We start from the raw sequence: 17,766 nt of genomic DNA on the forward strand, positions 1-17,766 counted from the left end.
CGAGCCAAGGTTTCTGGGAATTATTTGTTTCGAGGACAAAGCGAGAAATTGAAGCAACAACTAGAGAAAACTTTCGATACCTCGTTCCAAGGGTAAAACAAAAGTTTTTACCGAAGCTTTCTGTTGCTCCCGATTCAGCCGTTATTTGTAAAAGGTCTTCGTGCTTCTTCGAGTCGTTGACTTTTAAATTAAGTCGACGAATTGATTTACTGGGAAGAAATGGCTGAGTCACGGAACTGAGATTGTAACTTTTGCTTAATTGGGGGAAGGAGTTAAGTGATGTAACAAGTTTTGTATTGTATACGTTTTAGAAAAAACAGTTTCTTTAACTGTTTTATTGCCTTTTAATTTGTATATATATATATATATATATATTTTTTTTTTCTTTTTAACCCAAAATAAATCTAACGAAATTTAATATTAACCCTTCCTCGGATTATTGAATTCTAATTAGTGTTTGACAAGGTATATAAAACAAGTGAAATTTTAGGTAGCTGATAAATTAGTAGAAACTCGGAAATATCTTTTCAAAGTTATTCCCTCAAAGAGTGTTCGATCGACATAATTTAATTTACTGGTTACCAAGTTATCACTGGATGAGCAGTAAATCCAGTAATGCTCTTCCATTGAGACCAACTGTACTGTAATTTGTCACAATTTCTCATCAAGAATTACTTCTGTCAAGGCTTTTTCTTTCGTATATCTCGTGGAGGATTGTTGAGTCATTTTCTGTTGTATATAACACGGCTAAGAAACCTCATGAAGATTAATTGCAGGATCGTGAAGAAAAATGAGTAGTCGATGTTCACGTTCCACAGTTCGGTTGTTAATTAAATCCGACACGAGAAAATTAACACATTACGTGGATAGGTTCGATCAATAATAAACAAAAACTGAAAAGAATAATTATTAAAATTTCAAGGATTCTATTTTTCCTAAAATTGTAGAATTGTTTAAAAATATGTTTCATCGAAAGAAATTTAAGGAATATAATTTTACACAGGTGCACAAATTTCTCAAACAAACTTGATACCCAAAAACCGAGTCCTTTCTTATTTTCATCACATTTTTAGTCAAAAAAATGAAGATATTTTGAAGAAGAAAAAAGAAAAAAGCTAACATTAGAGACGTAACCAGCGTTACGTTGCTATGTTGAAAGATAGAAGGGAAAACATGCTCGAAACAAACAATGAAAAAGCATACGGAACAATATGCTAACTGGAACGCAAACTAAAAAGAGAGAAAAAGAAAAAAGACAAACAGAAAATGCAATTCTTTCATGAGAAACGTGGAAAACAATTTAAACCTGTCAAAAACTTCCCAATTATCTGCAAACATATTATCTGTTGTCTACGAAGCATGATACTCGTTGAAAGCTGAATATTATCTCATATCTCCAACATAACGTATCGTTTCCGCTTCCTTTATTCATCTGTGCGGAATTATTTCCGGCGAACAAGGAGCTCCGTTGCGTTTCAGCGAAATAACGAAACATCAAAGTTGTCCTCCTGCATTGTTTTCATCTTCGAATGCATGTCACATGAGTTTGAAATTAACAAAGCGAAACTGTGCTGTTTCGTTCTAGGAACGTGCACTAAAACAATAATTAAGTATAATTCTAAACAAGATAAAATTCAAAATTAATTCAAAATTTCGAATAGTAAAAATAGCAAAAATAGCAAAAAAGAATTTGATTAAACCTTAATCGCTTGTATTTTGAACGATTTCTCGAATTTCGATTGTCAATCCACGGTAGGATATTTGTTGAAGTTGAAATTTTCAAATTATTCAAGAAAAAGAATCGATTCGTTTTACCGAAAAAGTGTAAATCCCTGTTGAAATACGACAAGTGTCGGAAGACTTGGGAGAGGTAGTGCAGGTGATAAACGCGAACAGGTCGGTATTTCTCGGTCGGAAAGCTGGTAAGAAAGAGTATTACAGAAAATTTTCGACGTAATCCGGCAACGTTTCGAAAGCTTTGTCTCGGCCCAATTCGGCGGAGATTGCGATTAAGAATTCGATAGATTGGTTTGGCCGACTTCTTTGTTGGCAACGGTGTGTAGGCGTGCAAGCTCCTCGATAAAAGAAATTGATCCCTTTCCTGCCAAGCTTGAAACCTTATAGTGAGGCTTTTCCATCGGTGGAAAAGTGGAACAGGAAGGTCACGATAAGAAAAATCGACCATCGAGACCGTTCGGCTAATTATCGCCACTTCAGCCCTGAAATTTATCAAGTCTCGTAAATGCTGGATGCTCCACCTCGATTCTTTATTTATACATATCTGATTAACCTGCTCAGATTTTCCGTATTTTATTTATTTTAACGCAGCATTTTTCTTCGAGGAATAAAGAAAAATTTGTTGATGGTAGACTGAATTAACCCTCCAATGGCAGACCATGGAGAGAGCCACAATCATATTATTCTCATTTTCTAAATTTTACACCGCTTCTTCAAAAATTATTTTTCTAACACGTAATTAAATAAAAAATCAGCTGGAAAACAGAGTCGAAATTCCTCGCATTGTTCGCGAAAATCGTGGAAGTAACAAATTGCACAGCTCGCAAACTTCCGCGAGTCGAAGTAGCAGCAAATTGGGGCGAGAAACGACGCCTCTTTCGACTTGAAGATTTGCATCGGCCAATTTCACTTGCAAATTGATCGCCCGTGTTTCGCGAACACGTGCCAAAGCACCCGTTAAACAAAAAATAAAAAAGAAACAGGAATCCCGAGAGGCATAAAATTGTTTTATCACCTGAATTTCATAAAAAAAAATTCGGAACTCGATGGAATCTTAAGCTTATCGTTAATTTGATATCCTCGAGAATATGATGCTTTGAAATGAATAACGACAACCATTTAGAACGAATAATTAAAACATACGATTATTAATCGTATTTCGGTATCAATCTGCATATCCCGTATTCACGCAATTAATAACGAACGCGTAAACAATTAAATTTAATTACTGACAAATTGAACGATCTATTGCATGTGTCACGTACAATACTTAATGAATATTCGATAACAGAAGCGTTCAAGCTGAAGTGTAAAAATGAAATCCTCGTTTCATTGAAACGCTGTAACGTCATTGATGAAGGATTAAACGAGGTATCAAACAAAATTACATGAAAATTCTATAGTAATTGCGAATCAACGAAAATTCCTTTATTCCCAATGTTTGAAATTTATCAGTAATTAATCGCAATCATAATTCAAATTATTCGACAAAGCTTTCATTTTTATCATCGATCGAAATGGAATCTATTTTGTTTGTCGATCAAAATTACGAGAGATTTAACGATAGTTTGCTGATTCGCTCGAGCTTTTATCATTTTGCTATCTGAAAGCTCGTAAAACAATCAGTCGAAAAATGTGTATTTGATCGTCTTTTTGAATAAAACAACACGCGATTCGTTTTCTGTCCATGCTGTGGAAACAGAGATTTATATTCCTGATGGTTCAGTTTTCTCTACTGATATTTTAAATCCATATTTTGATATTTTCATTTACTGAAAGTAGAACCAATAATTGAAATACCACGAATTGAATTGGAGAATTAAATGTAAAAAAAAATCTTAGGGAAAGGGTTAATTTCCTAAAATTTACCAGCAACATTCAATTAATTTTTGGATCGATGAATTTACAGAGGAAAATTAAAATTGGAAAATCTATCCTCAGGGCTGGACAGACGAGGTACCTGGAAGCGATTTCTGCTGAGCAAAAGTTCAGCCGGAAGTGGTGGCACCCCTCAACACACCTCAGGCACCTCGACAGACACCGAGCTGACCACGTTAGACACCCACGAACTTTGGCTGCCGGAAAGCGAACCACCACCCTCGGCCATGTCCGCTCTTCACGCTTTTGGTGCCGAAATGTTGAAACTTTCCAGAGGGCTGGAGGGTATCGCCAGTCCCGGAAGCCCTACGCCAACTGGCACACCGAGATCAACTCCCCAACATTCGGTACAGCATCACCAACATCATCATCAGCATCAGTTGCATCGATGCAGTTTTCGACACGGGTAAGGGTTGTGATTGCGTGGTAATTGGACGCTTTTGAGCTACAAGTTTCGACTAACGAGCTGAACCCGCTACTCGGATGACCATTTCGAAAGGGTAGTTGCTTGTGAAACTGATATCGGATGTTGATCACTCTGCTTTGCGGTACACTGAATTTCTTTGTTTAACCCTTGGACAACTGATCACTAACAATAAGATAAAGGGTTATATAGCAACATTAAAAAAGAAAAGAAATAATAAAAGAAATGAAGAGTATTCTAAGCATAACACTATTCGAAAAACCTGATTTTCTTTCTAGCGTTCCCAAAGGAACTTATGTTTTATCTAACCAGTAGATTTCCGATTCTCCTTTTCAAACGATTCACGAAATAAGAACACTTTTCATTCGCCGATCGGGCATCGAAATGGAACACGTCTCCCATGGTATTTCGCCATGAAAGATCCCGAGGGACAACGTCGTTCCAATTTCAGCTGGAACGCGCGTAAGCGACTCGAGTCGGAAGTAAAGCGGCAAACGGAAGTTGTCTTCTGAGAAACTTAACCGAGATCGAAAATCGCTTGTCAATTCGCCTGAGAAATACCCGTCTCGTTACAGAGACTGTAACCACACGGAAGATAATAAAATATCTGTGTCGTAAACATGAAATTAGTATTAGATGGCTTCAATGGCTGTTAATATAATTATTTGAAAATTTATGTAATTTGAAATATATTCGAATTAGATGAAGTTTCTCGCTTTCGTGTTCGAAACCATCTACGCACGCGATTGTGCAAGTTCCATCAGAGAATTCCTGAAACACGGTAGATTTACGACTAGTCGAGGAATATTTTCCACTCGGCGTCGCGTTTCTTCGTTCGTGCTGTTCTTCAAACTGACGTGACTCGACATCGTATCGGGAACTGATCCACGATATGATCCAAATCGACTTTTGGTCTCGTTAAATTTCTAATAAGATATCTCTATTTTGTGCAAGCTGCACAAAATTTCATGCAATCTCGATATTATCCAGATTTTCGTTAAAAACTAAACGTAGAAAAAAAGAATTTTACCGAAATAACGAGACAGAAGTGAAGTCACTGGACATGTTCGATTTATCACTAGAAACTAGACACGTGGACACCGGAAACGATCCCATTTATAACGAAAATTCACGGCTTGACAAAGTTAAAGGACTACGAAAGCTGAATCTAACTTTTCAAACACGCGGACCCGTGTCGCGTTTCGTTCGTCAAGAAAAATTGTTCAAATTTTCTCGCAGCTTTCTCTCGTGTTGCTTCATAAGAGAGATTGCAATGAAATTGCTGTTTCGAATTACATACTGGATCGAATTGACGGGAACACGAAGCCAAGAGTAACGCACACCAGAGACGTGAAAACGTTTTGTATTCGCAACTATGAGCTTGTCTAAAATGTCATGTCGAGTTTACGTGATGCATTCGGTTACGGCATTTAGGAGCCACGTTCCTCCACGAAATTACAACGTCAGACTATCGATTTATCAACGGGGAGAACGTGTTGAAGCGATTAACTAATTCTGAAACTTTGCATCTCTGTTGGGTTTAAATATCGCAAGAGAATATAGAAGATCTTTTATCTCCAAATATAAATTCTAAATTCTAATCTAATCTAATCTAATCTAAACGAAATAATTGCATCACAGGAGACTTGTAAATTTCGTAGTATTCTAAGGTATTCCAAGGTATTCGTAAAAATTCTAATCTAAAATTATTCATGTCCCCTACGACTGAAACATTTCTCCTATCGCCAGTTCCAAACGTCGTTTTCCCTTGAAACTCGACTACTTTTATTCAATATCTCGGCCATCGTGTCATCTCCTGATTTACACGAGAAGCTGAGGATTCGTGGTGGAGATGGGACGTTATTCTCGCCACGGAGATTGGCTATTCGTTACTGTTCGACGTGGCTGCACGCGGCTCTGACAACGAACCGAATGAGAAATTCAGTTGACTTTTCTTTGGATCAAGAGCGAAAAAGAGTCGACAGGGAAATTTAACCACGTCTACAGACGGAACAGACATTTGAAAGGAATAATAAACGATCAGGGAAATTGAGTTAGAATAGAGATACAAATAAAATTTGAAATTCCCATAGTGGATGAATTTTGAGAATAGTTAATAGAAAAAAAAAAAAATGATGCGTCTATGCAGTATAGATAGTTCAATTATGTCAACCTCTAGGAACTATTGATCAAGGATGGCAACTGCTCCATATTGAGACATTGCTGCATGCCGGTGTAACCGCATCTGGGTTCACTGTGGAGCTGGGGCATCTTCCAATAATATCGGAAGTTCGCACTCCCTCAAGTGTCTGTAATATGCAAATGTTAAGCGTCTTTCCACGAACTATGAACCACGAAACAGTTCCTTAATACCCAGCATTAAGTTGTTGAAATATGCTGGGCTTAGTAACTAACAAACAGGGATTAGAGCCATCTTGAAACAACAATTATTATGTACTAAGACGTTGCACACATCAGTGGAGTTTCTCATGATTTTATGACGTAAAAGTAACTATATAAGTGTTTCATAGATCAATCAATTCATGGCTTATGAATAACATACTTTTCATCGATTCCTAATTAACCAAATTTCTAATTAAAAATTCAAGTAGACGTTTCACCCAGACAAGGTTCGACTAAGAAATGCTCTTGAAAAGTTACGCAGAAAAACAGCTTTAATTAATCCTAAGAAGCTTGCTTACTTCCAAGTTTACGCCTCTAATTTCAGCGAACTGCCTACGAATCAAGTAAAAGCTTCTCGTAAACACACTCGAGATTTTCAGAGCTTTCGATGCAAAGCACAAACTTTTTCACGGAAACTTTTTGATAGTTATTTCTGAATATAACTCTCCAATTAAATCGAATGGATTTCAACTGCCAAAATTTAAATTAAATTTCAATTTTTCAATCTTCTAATTCTAATTTCCTAAAACGAGGATCGAGTTGACAGGGTTGTTGGATTGTGCGAAGCCTCATGGGAACTTACTTCCCTCTTTCGACGTTCTAGCAATAATAAAACAAGATGGGTTGAAAATTGTTCTACCACCAGAGGCGGAATGATCCCCCCTGCTAAAGTGATGCGAAAGCGATGGAGAAATTGAATTTCAGACGAACAACTCACAAGTGTCAAAGTGTTACAGTACATAGTTTCATTATTTAAACGAGATGCACGGAAAGTGCAAAATCATGGTTCTTTTTTCTTGTTGAAAGTTAAAAATTTCAGTATAATTATTTTTTAAACACGATTAGGCGACAGACTTTTCGATTTTATTATGTAACACGAAGGGGGAATAAAAAGGCGAGGATGTGAAAGAGCGGCCTTCCGACGCGTTAATTAAATCATTATGTCGAGGAGAAAACGAGAGAAAGAAAGCGAAGAGGCAAGAAAGCATTCTGGAACGGCGGAAAAAGCAGTAACCGTTTTTCAGGACAATTATCAAGCGAGTCAAGTTGGAATTCTACCAAAGCCGAGGCCTTGAAAGAGCGTCAAAGTGACGATCTACTGGTCGAAAGGTGCTACGAAACCTTTGTGGAAACGCGTTCAAGCTTGCTAAGTGCATTCCTTTTATTAGAGAGTTTCAGACAGGAAGAGCAGTTTACTTAAGTGCGACCACTGGCGAACGAACCGTTCCAGTTTTGCACTTTGAGTGCAAGCAGCCTAAGTACGAGCCACTTCCGAAACTAGAAACCTTGTACAGAGTGTTATGAGAGTAATGCTCATGGCTTTACACCGTGTTCAATGAGCAATTGTAAAAAGAACTATAACAGCAAAATTAATTGAAAATAATTTTCAAATTAAAATTTCCCAATTTCTTTTCTGTTGTTAATAAACTTATAAGAATTATACAATTATCCTCATTTTTTTTTTGAAATATCAGAATGCTTTGAAGTTTTGAATCCTTCAAGCTCGGGAAATTGTCAATTTTCATCAAAGGGGAAAAACAATCTGTATACAGAGAGCAGAGGAAACGGTAAAGATAGATAAGTATCGAAACTAGAGCACTCGAGTCTGTAAATTTCAGGGTGAACGGCTCGACGAATAGAATACCGTTGAATACTTTCGAAATTGAAAGCCGAAACGGACGAATAGGAAATTATTACCAGAGCCAATTGTTGGCCGAGTGCACGTTGACCAAGGGCTTCTCGTTCACGAAACCGATTCGACTGATTGAAGGTGCTTTGAGTGCTGCTGGAAAAATCGAAACACGGCCTGGACGTACCGCTACAGAAACGTTTTCTCGTTTCGACGAGAGGCTTGTTCGTTTGTTCCATCGGGAATCGTCGATCACTTCCGCCCGAGGTATTGTTAAAAAGTATTCAACAATGAATTTGAAAAAAAAAAAGGCCGATACCGAAGCATTGTTCAAAACTTTAGTCGGTTTAAAGAACAAATACTTTAATATTTCAGTGAAGAAACTTGTTTGATGAATTTTTAATTTTTTTTTTTAATGCACTAATCGATGCATTTTTTATTTTTTATCACTGTTTATTCTAAATACTAAAATCACATTATCTTGTAAATTCATAATAAGGGAATGAGAGGTGCATCGACCAGTGCATTAAAAAACATAATTTACCCCATGGTGATTTTTACGTGTCCATTATAATATTACTAGGTACACTAAAAAATTACTATGAACGCGTGGAAAAGCTATCTTTCTTTACAATTTCATTTTGTTCCTTCTCATAAAAGCTAGCCTCATCGCAAGCTCTATCGATGAGTTTTCCCACGAGCAACTATACGTAACTCGCAGCCAGAAATCTCTGAGAAGCAATAATGGCTGGGCTGATCCTCAATAATGGATAGAACGCGTCAAAAGTGGCCGCGGCACAGCTGCGTTTCATACGTGTCTGACTTTATAGCAACCAGTGTTCGTCCCTTTTTTCCCCCCGAGACCATTACGTTTCATGGAGACGGGGATGGGCAAAAATGGGAAAATGAGGGATGCAAGCTAAAAAATTTTCTACGTTTCCGAAGCTTTTCCATGATAAAGTTTCGTGTGAATTATTGTCAATTTTGCTATGTTAAAAATGAAGAGTCAAGAAATAACGAATTTGATTTATAGGAAATGAAATTAATTACTTTGAGATGGTAGCAGTCACCTAGTGGTAATATTTTAACAAAAAAAAGGAAGCTTACAAACCGTTAAGAAACAATGACCTAAATAAACACCCGGGTTTCAACGAATATACGTGGCGTCATTTCGATGCAAATTTAAATTTCTCTTCATCAAAAATGCATAGCTTCTCTTTTTATAAAATTATGAATAAACATGGATGTGACGTTCTAAGAGACATTAGATCAAACGAATTCTTCAGATATTTCAATCCTATATCATTAAATTAAATCGAGGATATTGTAATGATAATAATTATAAATTCCGCCTCGGAGGACTATATTTCAATTTCGAATCTTTGAAAGTGAACCAATAAAATTTGATAAAATTGCAGAAGCGCGGAAAGCGGTGCGAGTAGCGCTTCCGGTTCGAGGACCAGCCTCTCGATGCAAGAAGATCTGAGTTCCCCGACACCTTGGAAGCATCGTCGAAGAGCATCGACCTTCAACGAGGCTCATCTGGAACGAGCCGAATCCGGTTCACCGAAGACGCCGAGAAAGAGATCGTTCAGCTTCCACGAGCAACCATTTGGTCGATCATCCGTCTCGAGGAAGGACTCGTCGAACGAGAACAACGTTCAAAGGAAATCGATCGAGAAACAGGAAAGCGAAGGCATCGCGTTGCCACCGCCCTGCACGTGTCCTTATTTCGGCGAATCATCAAAGAGGCCGCCGGCTCAACCCTCCAGCGAGATCGTGATCGTCTCCAGTGACACCATGAAGCCGATCTCCGGGAAGAACCTCGAGGCAGGACTTTTGGGAAGGAATAACACCGGAAGAATCGAGGCCAGCAGAAGTTACGAGCTGAATTCGGTTGTCACGTGGAGAGGAGGAAGAAGAGGATCCAGCTTAGGTGGGTAGTATCATGAATAATTTTGGATTTCAGGCTAAGCATAGATATTGTACGAACAGATTTGAACGATTTTTATGGATAAGGCTAGATCGAAGGATTTCTCGAGGAAGATTTCAACCTTACTTTAATAAATAACAAAGGATGTTTGAAATGACACAGGAAACAGGGAGGTAGACGATAGATTTTCATCAAAATTTCAATACCCTCTCTAATTATCATCGTCAATTAATTAACTCGCAATTATTGCAAATGACCGGCGGTGCAGGACAAACAACGAACCAACGAACCAACGAACCAACGAACCAACGAAACCACAAAACCAGAAACCTATGGACCAATTATCTCAAAGCAACTAAAACGATGATAATGACAAACCTTTGAAATTTCCCATTCTGGTTGCAACTACTTTAGCTACAAAAGCACACACATTAAGCTCTAAAATTTCATTTCCAAAGAGTCAATAAAATATCGATTCTCTTTTTTCCAGGTAATACTAGAACCTCTCTGCTCTCTTCGAGGGCCGTTCCTCCGATCAGACGAGCAGCGACGATGCGAGCCCACAACGGGGCAGCTAGTAGCAGCTCGAAACAAAGCAGCAACTCTTCGTCGCCGTGTTTACACAGACACTCGGGTCAGATTCGTAGTCATCACTCGAGAACGAGCAGCGTGATCTCGCGGAACAGTTCGCGTCACGGAAGGATCATCAGGTTGGAACAGAAGGCGACGAAAGTCCTCGGTGTGGTGTTCTTCACGTTCGTGATCCTCTGGGCACCGTTCTTCGTCCTGAACCTTATCCCAGCCGTGTGTCCCGAATGCGAAAGACGAATCGATCGTAAGATCTTCGATCTAGCCACCTGGTTAGGCTACGCCAGCTCGATGGTGAACCCGATCTTCTACACCATCTTCAACAAGGTCTTCCGACAGGCGTTCAAGAAGGTGTTGCTCTGCAGATACAGGAATCAAAACTGGAGACCGTCAAGGTAGGCCTTCGACCCCGGCAGGCCGGGGATCGCTGTCACCAAGGTTTAAAGTCTATCCAAGGTGATGAATTTGAAACTTCGAACATTTCTTGAAGAAGTTCGAAAGTGTACAGGAGATTCGTTTGAAAGAACGAACGAACATTTAACGAATGGTGCTTCTAGACGATAAACATTTCATCTTCCAATAGAAGCTTTGCGAGCCTAGCTCGAAGCAGAGCGATTTTTAAATTAAGAACCGCGTGATTTTATTAGGTGTTAGAGAATCGTTTTATTTGATACTTAGCCGTCAATTTCATTACAGATACTAATTTTCAAGCAATCAATTAAAAATGTATGCATGGTATAGTGACTGCTTTATTGACTTGTGTAAATAAATAGAATGATCCAATATTGTGAGCAAAAAAATAAACAAATTGGCTTACATCCTCTTGAATAACCCCTTGCTAAGATTGTATCAAATGCATTTTATCGTACAATCTTTTTAGCATATTCGAATAGAAGAAGAACAGAGTACATCTATCGAAGATGAAATGATGTATTTATAAGATAATAAAAAAGAAACTTTTCCTAACACCTAATAGATGGAAATCGAATTCGATGGAAGAATTCAAGCGAACCGTGTCTCGTTTCGTAAAGGAGCTTTGAAAAGCTTTCGAGAAGTGGAAGGAGAAATTATTTCAACTAGGAAAGAAAACGACAGAAGAAGCCGGAGCTTCCTTAACGTTAACTTAAGTTCACTCGAATTTCGTCAACGACGAAACTGTAATTGGAGGAAGTTGAAAAATCGTCGATATCGCGAAGATACAGGTACATCTTCTAAACGAGAAGCTATCAGTTTCGCGTCGTGAAATTGAAGAAGGCGACGGGAGACGTTTGCCTCCGTCAAGGATCTCTCGAAATTTCGTCGACAAATTAATCCTTTAGAGCGTAGAATCGCTATAATTTGTTCGTGAATCGTCGTTGATAAACGGTGCCCCCTCGAACTTTTAACGAGTAGAACAAGCGAGAATTGTTAAATCGGTGGTGACGAAACACTGAAGGGACAAATCCGCCCCCTAATGGTGGCCATAAACGCCAGTTACTAGATAATTAACGATGCTTCGTGAATTGTTATCGCCTCGTTCGTTTCGAGAGGTCGAATTTGCTATGTTTGCTCGGGTCAAACGCGTTCCTCTGCCGATTCAAAAAATAGTACGTTCCATTCCGCCGGATATACATGGGTTAAACAGAGTAATCGAAATATTCGGTGATTTTCAATTGATCTTCGCTATAATGCTTTAATTGCCTAACAGGGATTATTGTGTAAAATTGTGTTAGAAATCATTAAGGCTGTATCAGTAAGAGAATTAATTTTCTCAAATAATATAATAAAGAGAAAAAATGTAAGTTAAAAAGGTATAACACGAAGTTGTACATTTTTATGGTTATTTTTACTGGTATTCAACGTGTTAATTAGAGGAACGTTTATCTTTAACGAGCATTTCTCTTATTTTGTTTAACCTTTGTATAAATCGTCAGAAAAGTCTCGGTACATTCTGTTGAAGTACAAAAATAATAATTGTTTGAAAATATGACCAGCTTGGAACAATGTTTAATTAGCAGTCATTAAAAATGTGATTATTACAAATTATCAGTTAAAATAATAATGTTAAATAATCTTTAACGAGGTGTACAGATACTTTTTTGGTTAATTATGCGTAGAAAAGTCCAAAGATTTTTTGTCTGACTTTTCGAATCCTTCTAAATTTAGATTTGCAAAATTTCACCTTACCCTGAATACGAATAATAAGAATATATTGAAAAACTGTAAAAAGATACTATAATTATTCTCCTGCAAATTAGAGTTAGACAAAAAGCATTTGGACTTAAAAAATTCAATCAACCGCGTAAATTTTTGAAAAAAATTTCAATCGACCTTTTCTATTTTTCAGTCAATTTAAAAATGCTAGACTAGACATACTGTTGATTATAACGTATATGAAGAATCTTCTGTATTGCTTCAATTATATCGCGCTCAAATGATTGCAATAAAGAAGATGAGTATGAAAATTGAAATTTGAGATAGAGAAAAAAAGGAAAATGAGCTGATCAAGTAGAAAAATAGTAGTGCTTGTAAGAGGGTACATTTGGATTAAGTTGTATATAATCAATACAAACCATTACGACAATCATTAATCATTTCTTTACAATATTTAATGTTTCAGTTATTTCCCCTTGAATCGTGTTAATTTACTATTGTATCGAAAGAAAAGCTTGTCAAATTTTGGAAACAATAATACCAATAAACAAATTGAAACAAAATGAACAAACAGATAACTGGCAATCGCGTTTCTGTGTAGCAAGAATTTGTTGGACAAGCCCGTCGACCGATAAAAATTAATCACCGTGGTAACAACGTGTGAATAGAACGATTAACGATCTGACAGCATGAATAAACAACAAAAGCAACGTAACCCAGCATTAAAATTGATTTTTCAGCCGGTTGCCAGTTCAACTTTCGACCTGATCCCCTTCAAGAGAACCAAAAAACAAAGAGAGAAAATTGAACACGCAAAAGGTTATCCGATATATTATTCAAGGCTCAAAAAGAGCAAAATAAGAAGAAAAATAGAACAGTGAAAAAGATTCAACTGGTTGACGTACAAATTTAATGGAAAAAACACATTTTAGTTAAAAAATTCTAAAAAATGTTGTGAAATACTTGAAAGAATGTTCGATAGAACGAACTAAATACTTTTATTTTATTTATTTATTTACGGGAAACTGGTTTCTGGCACGTAACAAAAATATTACAAAAATAATAAATTTGTTATGGTTAAAATGTTAATGAAATGTATAAGGAGAAGGGTAAAAAATTACGAGCACGAAAATGAAAAATAAAGTCAAGGCAGAGAGAAACATGAAAATATGATTAGATATAAATAAAAATGGAAGAAAAAAATTGAAAAGTCAAGAAGTATTAGAGAAATGACAGTACAGAGAATTCAACGAAGAAGATAAACGATTTTCAAGAAGGATCTAAGAAAAATATAAAAAATCGAAACGGAAGAGATTTGAGAAGAGAAATGAAGGAAGGAAGAAACAGGATGAACGAGAGCTTTTCTTGAACCGCGAACCGAGAAATATCCGTGTTAAGGGTAAAATAAAAAGGAAAGAGAGGAAAATAACAGATTGCAAGCTGATCGATAAAAAAACGTTTACACAAAAGTGAACAATCAATAATTTTTACTGAAAGAGTCAATTTAGAAAATTTCAAATTTGTCATTTTGATAGATTTAGTTATCTTAAAACATGCTTCACCATACATTTTAAAATAAATTAATGAAAAGTCTGAAAAATTCTTTTAAACTCTTTAAAATTGAGAAAAGTTGTAAGAAAATACAGAGTTTCAAGTGTCTTATCAAAATACAAGCACTTACATTTTTTTATTGCAATACCGTTGTAACGACGACATTATTACAACGTGATATTTGATAAAGATACCATTATCGTAAAATATTTCTTTGTCGACGTTTCCTGTCAAAGGTTTCGCTGAAAGTACGCTACAAGAGTTTTACATTTAATCGCATCGCAAAGGAAACTCCGACTGGTTTCCAGGAAAATTCAAGAATAACATTTAAACGTTCTTTCTTTACTTTCAATTATTTAGCTTGATTCGAAATGTTCAATTAACGGTCAAAAGTTGGAACACTATCAAATTTCTTTGTCTACTATATTTTGTAAAAAAAAAAGTACAAGTAAAAATTGAGAAAAATTTTCAAGAGAACTTAAATTTCTATTTAATTTTATAAATTTTCCGAAATTAAATTTTTTACACTGCAAATAAATGATTTATTAAAAAAGATAATAATAATTCTTTAACATCAAAATAGTATTTAGATTGGGGTGCTTTAATAGAATCACGAATGGATTGAGCTATTTGTATTTTTATTAACGCTTCTAACAAGGAAATTTTGTGGAGGTAATATCGTGAAATCAAGTTGCGCGTACTGTTCAATCAATCAAACAAGGTAATGCGATAATCGCATCTCTGAATAGCGAATTTGGGTTCCTTTGAAGTAGAATCTCGGAAGAGGAACGTAATAATTTAATCACATTAACTAGTTCACGAGCGTTCAGCTATGAATACGCTATTTTCCATTATGTGTATACACTATCGCTGAAAGGTCCTCAAGGCACTTGTTAACCTGGAAATTTCGTACAAACGATCCGCTTCCGCCGGTGCGTTAACCCGTTAATAATCGGAATTTTTTATGAAAAAAAAAAATTCCTAATTTATTAATCAATTAACAACTGCACTAACGAGAAAAAAATGATAAATGAAAATTAGGTATATGTGAACGAAAGCTTCAGACTCATTCGGTTCCAAACTGTCACGAAACATGATTAAGCTGCACTATCGTAAATTAAGCCGAAATAATAAATGAATTTGAGTAACTAATGATCCTACTTTAAAGAAGTTTCAAGAACAAGATAATCCACTGAAATGATCAAACTTCTAACAATAAGATAACTTCTTCATGAAGGCAGCTCTAGATTTCTTTAATTATGATTGATAACCTTGTAAATAATTAACTGTTTAACAGGTTAGAAATTGAAAAATATTCTTTAGAAACATGTAAATGTGGGTAATAACAAAATTGCCAGCTCACCAGTGTAATTTTAGGTAGTTAGTTTTTTTTTCATAGAACAAAATGGTTTATAAACAAGTTGATTGATAACGACATTCACATCATTACCCTCTTTTATTCCATTACTCGTGGGTAAATACAAGTGAAGAAGGGTAGATCGGTCGAACGTAAGCTTAACTCTTGGTTATCAAAAGGGGCTACCGCTCGTTTCCGGTAATTCCTCGAAATTAGGGGATAGGCCTACGAAATGAAGGCTTTTGCGTAACAGAGAAACCTTTATGTCATGCGAATCTATTACGTTAATCGTAGAAGCGTGTTTATGTAAATATCCTTTTCTTTTTATATGTATATTAGCCCTCCAAATGATTTTTCAAACGACAGTTTTTGAAATTTTTGAATTAAGAACAAAGGTGGTTATTTTATCAATCACCCTTCCCCCTTAAATCGTCAATTCCATCCGAATACGAAGAGCAACCTCGCGTAAACACGAAGAAATGAACATAGGGGATGAAAACTTCAAAGGCTGCCTATTGTTAGTGTACCAGCATAGATAGAAAAAGAAGAGAAGAAACAAAGAAACATTGAGCAGTTCTCTTTTGAATACGGTATTCGTCCTGTGGTCGCTTTGTGAACAGCGAATAGATGGATGGAAAAACGCACTCACCCCGGGAGAAATATGTCTGTCCGCGGTTAGCAACGTATCGGGATTCATCAGCGGCTCTGTCACGGAAATATTCGTCGTTTCACGATTTTTCACGGTAACCAATCTTGCCTTCATCATCGAAATAACGGACGAAGATCAAGCGATTTGTGCATCGAGCGTGTGGCTTCGAAGATTAGTAAAATACTGTCCTTTACACAGAAACTTTTTTACTTTCACCAACGCAACGAAGGTTAAGTTACTTTGGATGTAATTTAAATTTTGCTCGATTAATTCGTTTGATTAATTATTAAATTTTTTAATTATTTTTTTTACAAAAAGAGGTGAAATCAGATGTCACGTCCTTAATAAAGAATCTAGCAATAAGAGAAGAAGCGAGTGTGAAAGGAGACAAGCAAAAGGGGATAAGTAAAAAACAGAAATAAAGTCTGAGAGTGTTCCGCAAACAGCGAACTGCTCGAAACAAATCGAAGAAAGCAGCCATAAATAACGGTTTCCCGGGATTTCAGTAGGGGTTGCCACGAGGAACGCGAGGGGGTGGGATCAGGGCTTGAAGAAGGGGCTTCTACCTATGTTCGACGTGACGTTAATTAACCCTTGGTGCGCGAAAATACTCTCCAGGCGTGATATGAGCTCCCGTGTGCCACAAAACCGACCAAAAGGACCGGAGAATCGTAGGAAAAACGATTCTCCGACTACCTTCATCGTCCTTTTGCCAAGATTTTCACGAATCCATTCGCTCTGGTATCTCTTTCGCATCGAAACAAAATTATAAACGGATTTAAGCTTCGTGAAATCGTATACACTATGTACCTAATAAAAAAATAGATCAAAATAATATTTTACGCGTGTCGCAAAATAATAATTAGAAGAAATAGTTGAATATTTCCAAAAATGTTTTTAAACGTTGAAGAAATTTGAAATTTTATGCTCAATAAATTGTACAAACTTGCAGAAGTTTCGAAGCAGAGTAAAAAATACTATTCACTAGATGCAACAGGGTGTCCCCAGGGCGCAAAGGGATGTAGCTGGAATTTAATTTCCTTTGGCCCCGTTAACTTCGTTTTCTCAGAAGTTACCGTCAACTAATTGTGTCATCATCTTCTCGATTCTCTCTCACTTTTCGTTATGTATTTTTGTATCCTCGCGAACTTGATGAAAATTTTCACTTAATTACAAAATACTTTAATCAAAGCTTTATCAGATCTGGCAAAAATTACGTTACACTTTTCATTCGATTCTTAAGTTTTTCATTGCTATTTTTATAAATAAATTAAAAATGAATTTGATTGACACATTGAAACAATAGCACATTCTAATCCCTCATGTCCAAAACCCATAAGCTCCCAAAAAAGATAGCATACTATTCATCAGAGACTCGAAATCCTGATCGATGATTACTCATCGCAAGAACAGGCTCCACCTGGTCTACAAGAAAATTGTTCTCGTCAAAAAATCAACAAGTGTTCCATTTATCCTGATGACC

At 36.5% G+C, this 17,766-nt stretch overlaps 2 protein-coding genes across 2 annotated transcripts in view; one reads left to right on the plus strand and one right to left on the minus strand.

Moving 5' to 3' along the window:
* LOC114879626 overlaps positions 1 to 13,149 on the plus strand; it is a 43,121-nt gene extending 29,972 nt beyond the window's left edge. The window contains exons 4-6 of the mRNA XM_029194700.2: positions 3,679 to 4,021; positions 9,491 to 10,008; positions 10,496 to 13,149. Of these exons, the coding sequence (XP_029050533.1) occupies positions 3,679 to 4,021; positions 9,491 to 10,008; positions 10,496 to 10,992 (1,358 nt within the window). The 3' untranslated portion in view covers positions 10,993 to 13,149. The remainder of the gene's footprint in view (positions 1 to 3,678; positions 4,022 to 9,490; positions 10,009 to 10,495) is intronic.
* Positions 1 to 17,766, minus strand: part of LOC114879625 (26S proteasome non-ATPase regulatory subunit 1) — a 42,313-nt gene that overhangs the window by 2,891 nt on the left and 21,656 nt on the right. The window lies entirely within an intron of this gene.

Source organism: Osmia bicornis, chromosome 6 (genome assembly GCF_907164935.1).
Source record: "Osmia bicornis bicornis chromosome 6, iOsmBic2.1, whole genome shotgun sequence".
NCBI classification, from domain to species: Eukaryota; Metazoa; Arthropoda; class Insecta; order Hymenoptera; family Megachilidae; genus Osmia; species Osmia bicornis.